The sequence below is a fragment of the Anarhichas minor genome, unplaced genomic scaffold (assembly GCF_050575085.1).
Source record: "Anarhichas minor isolate MPS153535 unplaced genomic scaffold, ASM5057508v1 ptg000028l, whole genome shotgun sequence".
In the NCBI taxonomy this organism is placed as follows: domain Eukaryota; kingdom Metazoa; phylum Chordata; class Actinopteri; order Perciformes; family Anarhichadidae; genus Anarhichas; species Anarhichas minor.
In genome coordinates this window covers 16,012,077-16,020,455 of record NW_027466474.1, presented here as the reverse complement: position 1 = coordinate 16,020,455, position 8,379 = coordinate 16,012,077, and the positions used below count along the sequence as shown (strand labels likewise).

At 42.7% G+C, this 8,379-nt stretch overlaps 1 protein-coding gene across 1 annotated transcript; it reads left to right on the top strand.

The window, feature by feature from the left end:
* Positions 1 to 2,466: 2,466 nt before the first annotated feature.
* Positions 2,467 to 8,379, top strand: rab33a (RAB33A, member RAS oncogene family). Its single transcript, XM_076103818.1, has 4 exons — positions 2,467 to 2,850; positions 6,589 to 6,729; positions 7,992 to 8,072; positions 8,155 to 8,379. Exons 1-4 carry the CDS (start codon positions 2,467 to 2,469, stop codon positions 8,377 to 8,379), a joined length of 831 nt encoding a protein of 276 aa, XP_075959933.1.

The window sequence follows — 8,379 nt, the reverse complement described above, 5'->3', positions numbered from 1 at the left end:
AGTGAGTGGCGTGCCTGTGTAAATGTATATGTGTGTTTGTGTGTGTGTGTGTGTGTGTGTGTGTGTGAGAGACATTGACTTAGAGAGGGATAACAGGGCAAGTGTTTGGTAATTATATCTGCGTTTCAGTCTGATATCAACAGACAGGGAGTACACGTGCATTCTGTATCTGTAAGTGTGTGTGTGTGTGTGTGTGAGTGTTTTGTGTTGTTTTTTTGCGGTTGTTGTCAAAATGGAAGCAAAGCAGCTCTTAAACACGGCAGCACTTCGCGCAACTCCATTTCATACGGTGAGTGACGTTAAATTCCTTTCGTTTTTCACCTCCAAAATTAGCTCTCCCATAATCAATAATCAACAGAATGGATGGAATCTGCACCACTGAATAGAAGCTAATTTGTAATATGCCATTCAGATAGGAGCAAACATGCTAATAGTGAGATAATGCTACGGTTGTAATATTATTTTTAGCCATGCCAACGGTGTGGCTCTTGGGATTGCAATTTCATCAGGTTGGTCAACAATGTTGGTCCAGACTGAAATATCTATTGGATGGATTGCCACAAAATTTGGTACAGATATTCATGGTCCCCAGAGGACGAATCTTAATTACGCTGGTGATTTTGAGGTTGACATTTTTGTTCTTCAGTCTAGACAACCATGGGTTGCAGTGAAGTTTGATGCAGACATTCATGCCCCTCTCATCTAGCGCCATCATCAGGACAAGTCCTATAGAGTACTACAGGGATGATGTATTTTTGTTGGCCAGCCCCGGAAGTTGGCATCACACTAGTTCCTTCGACAAAAAAGCCAATGGATTTTGAGATATGGCAGAAAATAAGCTCTGTGACAAATTTTCACAAATGAACACCGTTTTTGTGATTTTTGAAGCGTGAATGCAATCGGAAGAAGTTAATAGCTAACGTTAGGATAAACCAACTACACCACAATCACATGAGCACAATTATTCGCAATGAGAACGTTCATTTTGCATGCCTCCTGGTGACACTGCAATCCCCCTTGCATTACGGCCATGTTGGTTTATGGAATGTGATAATATGACCAGCTGATCACGTCACATGACGAGATCGTGTGAGAAAATCTGTTCCACTTTCTCTCTCTGTTAGAACCCCCACACTGATACAATCACCTTGTTTGTATGATCAGTGTTTCAGCTGCATTATATTTAGAAGTTCAGTCTTTTGGTGAAATATTTCAGTCTGTAATCGGACTCTTTTACTGGCGGGTGATTTTAAAGGTTTCAGGAATATCAGTTCACAACTGCAGATGCATCAGTTTGCACCAAAATGGAGAAAATAAACTTACAGTACTTTCCGCTAATGACACAAATGACTTTATGCAACTTAAAATGTGGTAATTAATAGTAGCCTTGTTGCGCTATAAAACACCATATCATATGTCAACAGTATAAAAGTATGCCTTTGTCTGTGGGTCTAATAACTATGTAGTGACATGTAGGTCTTCATGGTCTATTTGAATGATCTTGCTTCACTATAAGGGGGCTATAGGGGACATGAGGAAGCATTCAGATGCTTTACTTCAGTAAAAGTACCAATGTTACATCTTAAAATAGATTCTATGACAACTAAAAGTCCTGCTTTCAAAATCTATTTTAGTGAACGTACAAAAGTATCAGTCGTAAAATAACACTTATATTACATTATTTGACTGTTGTAACTGGTTGAGGTTGTGGTGGTTGTGATATGACTGATGGGGCAGGAAAGAAGAGAAAACACACATTTGTATTCTTTTTTTGTGGGGGGAGTTTAATCTTTGTTTTTGTTTTTCTTTGGTGGAACTGATCAGAACTGAAATACGACGAGGGGCCCCAACAATACGCTGCTTTTTTAAATAAGGGGCCATAAAGGTGGAAAGCTACAGGTTTAATCTTCAACAATGTGTTTTAGAAGCACATGTTTTTTATGGAAAATCTTAATCTGAAAAGCAACTACAGCTGTTAGGTGAATATAGTAAAGAGTACAATATATCCTTCTAAACTATTGGAATAGAAGTAGAAAGTATAGCATACACTTTATATTTTACATTAGGCTCTCCTATTGTATCACTATAATGTTTTGATTTCATTTCTATGGGTAGTTTATTGTCCCGAATACCATATTTTTCCATCTGATATTAAAATATTTTTTGTGAAAAATTATAATAATAATCATACATTATTTTTCTTGTAGTATTCATGCCTCCTAGTACATTGGCCCTCATTTCAATAGGAATGTTTAAGCTTATTCTAATAAAAACTCGTTAACGATGCTTCTCCCTTTAAGGCCACACTCCGCTGCTGAAGGAGAAGCATCGTTGCTATTGTTGCATCTCTGGTCTCCTCCTTCCTTCCTCCTCCTTTCCCCTCCCTTCACTCATCCATCCATCCGTCCACCCTCTCTCTGCTCTCCGCATACGCACACCGATTTTCGCATCGCCTCCTCCGGCACGATGACCAACGATTCCCCGGAGGAGACCCGAGCTCCGGGCGGCGGCGGCGGCGGCGGCGGCGGCGGCGGCGGAGGTGGAAAAGGAAACACGCGGAGAAACCGAGCAGACGACAATGTCACCATGCTGACATCCTCCATGGATCTACAGAGAGCCAGCCGGAGCCGAGCCAGCAGCAGCAACGATGCCGCCCCGAGCATCACCTCCTCCCTGGAGCTGAGCATCCAGACGCGCATCTTTAAGATCATCGTCATCGGGGACTCGAACGTGGGGAAGACCTGCCTCACCTTCCGCTTCACCGGGGGGAGCTTCCCCGACAAGACCGAGGCCACCATCGGCGTGGATTTCCGGGAGAAGGCGGTGGAGATCCAAGGGGAGACTATCAAGGTAAAAAGCAACAGAGGGGCTGGATGTAGATCAGTGGTGTTTCCTCCCTCCCCCTCCTCCTCCTCTTCTTCCTCTTCCTCCCTCCCCCTCCTCCTCTTTTCTTTTTGTCGATCAGCTGCCAGTGGATCCCACAGGGGCTAATCTTTCGTTTTATCCAAACAAAACAACACACTTCTCTTTATGGGATGTTTTTCCATTCAAAAATTTGGATTGTTTTTTTTTTACATGCTGGAGAAATGTAACACATGTTGACATGTGTAGCCCAGAGGAAGGAAACGAAACAATGAATGTCATTGGTTTGGCCCAGGGGAAGAAGCTATGTGAGGCTTACATATTTTATGGACAATGGATGTTCCCAGAGGAGACCTGTCAACCTGTATTTAGTCATGTGTTGCTTGGGAAAGAATGAAATTAATAAAAAACCTCAGATTAGCTGTTTTTCTTTGTGTTTATATGAGGCTAAACTGAATAGCTCTTGGTTATAGACTGTTGGTTGGACAACAAAAGCAACTTAGAGACGTCCACCTGGACTCAGAGAGACTGTGATGTGCAATTTTCACTTATTTTCAGACACGTTTTGGACGTAATAGTGAAGCCATTGAGAAGATTGGCCAGCTGAATCAAGAATGAAAATAATTGATAGTTGCAGCAGTAATTCCAGGTATATCTTGTAGGGCACGTGTCCAGATAGCCTCAATTCATTCATTTTCAAAATTAAAAATAAAGGTGTAGCTATACAAAATCAACTATATCATATTGTCCTAAATTTGCTATAGCAATTTCCCCTTTTATACCTTTAAATAAAGTACAATCAGTAGGATTAGAAGTGTATAGCCCATAGGACTGTAATGGTATCCTGGTAATTACTGAATTCAAATGTAATGATTTCTAACACTCTCAGAGATGCTTACTGGCCGACGTAACAAAATCAATTTAAGTGCAACAGTATGATAACAAGCTTGTTGGAGTATCATGACAAATTAGATTAGTGGAGATTTTAGTTTTCATATAGATGAGCCGCGACTACTTATTAGGCTCTTTATTGAGATCTCTTACTCTGTTGTGTAATACAGGCCCACACACCTCCCCCCCTCCTCACTTAGCCGGTGTGTGTGTGTGTGTGTGTTCTCCCTTCCCCCCCTTTCAGTCTCAGTAGAACAGTCTGTCTGCAACCTCCAGATGCCCCCTGAATGCTGACTCACAAACACTGTGTACACTACACCTATTAGGTCAGCGTGTCCGAATCATTGAAATTCTCTTCAAAATTAATTGTGAGAAAATGTCTTTTCATATGTAAACGTACCTAAACTTTTAAAACTGCATTTTTTTATTATGTTCTAGTGTTGCTGGCGAGGCGACGTCGGTAACACTTTTGAGTAAAGGATTTATTTTATTGATTTGTGTCAACAATGGTGGTTGTGTTGTGAGAACTGAAGGTTTACAAGCAGGCAGGTGTTTGAGATCCAGCAGAATACAGGATAGTTATCACCATAGCTGAGACTGGAAGCAAAAAATCTTTTGTATTTATGTGTGTCATCCAGATGGTGATTTCATGGCCTTTACAGGGGACTCTTTCATTTTACATTGTTGGAGTAAAAACTTAACTGCCACATTGGTGCAGAAGGGCTTTTAAAAAGGTTATGAACCACCTCCATGGAAATTTCACTCACAATTTATGTAGAACAGTATAGTTATAGTATGGATATATAACTAGAAAGGTGCCCTCAGTCGAGTGCAGATCTCCGCCAGGTGTGTCTGCAGCGACCACTGTTGTATTGAGTGATAACGAATTTAACTTACCAAGCTGTCTGCCCGCTTAGCAGAGGCGGAGTTGCAGCAAGGTACAGCACGGCGTGTATTGGTAGTTCCGTTAGCTGTGAGCGATTAGCCAAACACACCATAATAAACCATCAAAATCAGCCGCAGAGCAGCGGCCGAGAGGTACGCAGCAGTGTGGGTATTGGTAGTTCCAAACACACCACTAACTGTTATCCCCCCCGCTGTGTCTCTGGGCGCAGAGTGGTGGATGGGTGGTCGGAGATGCACTCAGCTGTGTTATCGCTAGTGGTCCTTATCGGGGTTAAGATTAGTAAGTGAGGAGTCAGCAGGCGCTTAGTGGCAATATAAAACAAGAAATAAAAGGTGTATTGACAAAGTGTGAGTCACTGCAGCTACGAATGGTCCTTGAGCATGAAGCCATAAGCCATTTGGGCACCCAAAATGTTATGCAGCATTATGCAGACAGAGTTGCACACTCACTCACTCACGGACTCACGCACACACGCCACAGATCGCATGATCTTCCTGGCAGAGCTGATAAAAATGAATCTGTATAAAAGGGACACTTTTTCCTCTCCAGTCATCAGGCAGGTGAATAAAAGTAGCACACAGATTGGCAACGACAAATGTTACAAGCTGCAGAGGACTAAAAATAGTAGAGCAGAGCGCTAAGTATAGAATACAGAGTAAGGTGTCAAAATCATGCTAATGATTCTCAAGTCTGAGATTCACAGCTATTGTTAGGCAGAATTCTGTCCACATGCAAAGATTTTACAGTGATTTCGTCTCAATTGATCTCAATTTTGTATTTCTTAGCATTCATGCTGGTTTTGAAATGCAGACTTTCAAGTAGTTACCAAGCCAAAAGTATAAATAACAGAATATTGATTGCAACCATTGGTTTCAAAGACATTTACGCTGACGAGAGGTATATCACATGTATAGAAAGCTTTACTATCAGATCTATTCTGTGCATTGTGCTGTCCAATTATGGGGCGCGCTGTGTTCAACAAAGCCCAAGCTTTGATGTTATGAGCTGCACTGAACGCAGCATTCAACATCTGATGCTAAATAGCCGGGGCTTGTCCTTTCAAATGGTAAGAACAGGAAACGGTCCTTTTCCCTACAGGCCTGGGCTGAGTGTTGGAAGATGTCCACGGTGATATACAAAGTGTTACTGATTGCACGGAGGCATTCAGCAAGCTGACAATCCGAGCACGATATACTGCACGGTACACGTGAGCTAACTCAAGCCATGAATCATTTTTACTCTGTCTTCTGGCATGGCAGAATTTTATTTTTTAGGTGAAATCAATATCAGTACGTCTCTTGTGCAGAGAAAGCTCACTTCCTCTTCATCCCTCTGGTTAAATCTGAACCATCAAATACTGCAATTAGGAAATTACACGACTGTAAAGTAGCCCCACATGCTGCTTGCACAAGTGTACAATAACGACGGCAATGTATTTAGCCAGATTAATTGGCTCGTGAGTCATTGTAGGATCTGACTCACGACTATGAAGTAAACTGAGAAAAGGAAGTGAAAGTAATGCACTCAGGTATTTGACATTGTTGACCAGTTAGTGAATAGCACTCCAAACATTTGATAAAACCGGTTAGCCTTTACACATTGGTTTTAAACCAAATTGCACGTGTGTCTCCACATTTAATTTTGGCATACGTCAAAGGCTGCATACAGCACAGAGAAGACCTGCCCTGAGGCCTTTGTAAATGCCCATCGTGTTATAAGCTCATGAGTTTGGAAAACTCATTGTTTCCAGGTCCATATTTGTAGTTCTAAAGATTTTTATATTAAGGCTGTGTGTCTGGATTTTGTCACTCTGGATGCTTTGATATGACATGTTTATGGCTTGCCTGGGTATTCTGAACACACTAAAATGCATTTTCTTTCTCCTCAGTCACATTAAAATCACAGCCTTGTCTCGTCTATCTCCACAGGTGCAGGTATGGGACACAGCGGGCCAGGAGCGTTTTCGTAAATCAATGGTGGAACACTACTACCGCAATGTCCACGCAGTGGTCTTTGTGTATGACGTCACCAAGATGGCTTCCTTCCGCAACCTACAGACGTGGATAGAGGTTGGCAACTGGCTCGATACATTGCACAACAACCAAATAGTCTTTGTCAGGATTGAAATGGTCTTCTAACCTTCTAACTCACACAAACCTCAGTCAGATGAAGGATCAATGAGTCAGGCAGACTAGACTCCCGTAGTCTGACCCTGCACTCTCTCTTCTACTAGGAGATGGAGGGGGGGGGGGGGGGGAAAGCGCAGGTGTTATTTATATTAATTATTAATAATACAACTTTACAGCTCCATTCCATTAAGTTTGGTCACTCTCTATATCCTGGTGCTGTGCACGAGGCTTACTATGGCTTATGACTTATGGCGTTTTAAACTGCGTCACCTGACTTCCTCTTTTGCTCCCATCATAAGTACTACGGCCACTAGAGGTTGAGGCCGTCCATGTGATTAGACGATAGCTGCCTTCTGGACATCAGTCCGTGTTGCAGACCCCTCTTAATTGAGATCTATTAAGAGTGATAATGCCCGATCCATCGGCTGATAACATTCAAAGCGGGTTATTAGATGTGGTTCTGTTAGCCTCCGCTTTAATCAAAAGCTAACCTGTGACTGAAGATAAACGCTACAGTGAGGCAGTGACATTTAAAAGACCGCAAATGGTGTCACCTTTATTGAAGACTCTTCCATCCATGATGGTGAATCTACACACTACCTCTCAGATGTTTAGTGTCACGATTGTGCGCTCAGCACGCTAGCTGGTTTCCTCCTTTAAAGAGAACAGCAGTAGCTGGGCATGCAGTAACTCCATGACAGTACAGATTACTAACACACACCACTGAGGTTAAGATGATTATGGACGGATATTTATTTTACCGTGTCTGCAATGTAGTTTGGATTTACAAAGAAATAGTGCCCATGCAAGTTCTATTAGTTGCAGAGGAGGTGTAACCAGCTGTTGTAGAAGTAACTTGGAGATCTTCGTGCTTTATTCAGGCACTGGATCTGTAGCAAATATAAACACACTGTGCAGGCTTTATAGCTCCTTTTCAATTGGCTGAATTGATTCTATCGTGTTAGTAGACCTGCTGGGGTTTATTTATATTGAGCTGGTGGGAATGGTGGCTAAGCAGCCTTTCCGACATCGCCAGTTCTACTCGCCAAGTGGGGCATATTGTGGTCATAAATTCCTTGTAAATACAGCTGACGGTAACGTTTTTTTTCTCCCACTTAGCTGCTTATATTTATGGTCACACATCACATGAACATGGCCACAGTTTATAAAAGTTGATAAAGCCATATTCTGCTGTGTTCCAGGAGTGTAATGGCCATCGCGTCTCAGCGTCAGTACCTCGAGTCCTGGTTGGGAACAAGTGTGACCTCGTGGACCAAATACAGGTGAGAGAGCGCTCAGCACAACACTTTATTTACCGTCCGAGACCGAATTAGGGTTTACTGCCAAACATTTGTGCCCTCCCAGGTGCCCTCCAATATGGCGTTGAAGTTCGCCGACTCCCACAACATGTTGCTGTTCGAGACGTCAGCTAAGGACCCGAGGGAGAGTCAGAACGTCGACTCAATCTTCATGTCGCTGGCGTGCCGCCTCAAGGCCCAGAAATCCCTGCTCCACAGGGACGTGGAGAGGGAAGACGGGAGGGTGCGGCTCACACAAGAGACTGAAACAAAGAGCAGTTGTCCTTGTTGA

Coding starts and splice junctions, on each gene's coding strand:
- rab33a (XM_076103818.1), top strand. CDS start 2,467: ATGACCAACGATTCCCCGGAGGAGACCCGAGCTCCGGGCGGCGGCGGC. Junction 2,851..6,588: donor TCCAAGGGGAGACTATCAAG/GTAAAAAGCAAC, acceptor CTATCTCCACAG/GTGCAGGTATGGGACACAGC. Junction 8,073..8,154: donor ACCTCGTGGACCAAATACAG/GTGAGAGAGCGC, acceptor GTGCCCTCCCAG/GTGCCCTCCAATATGGCGTT.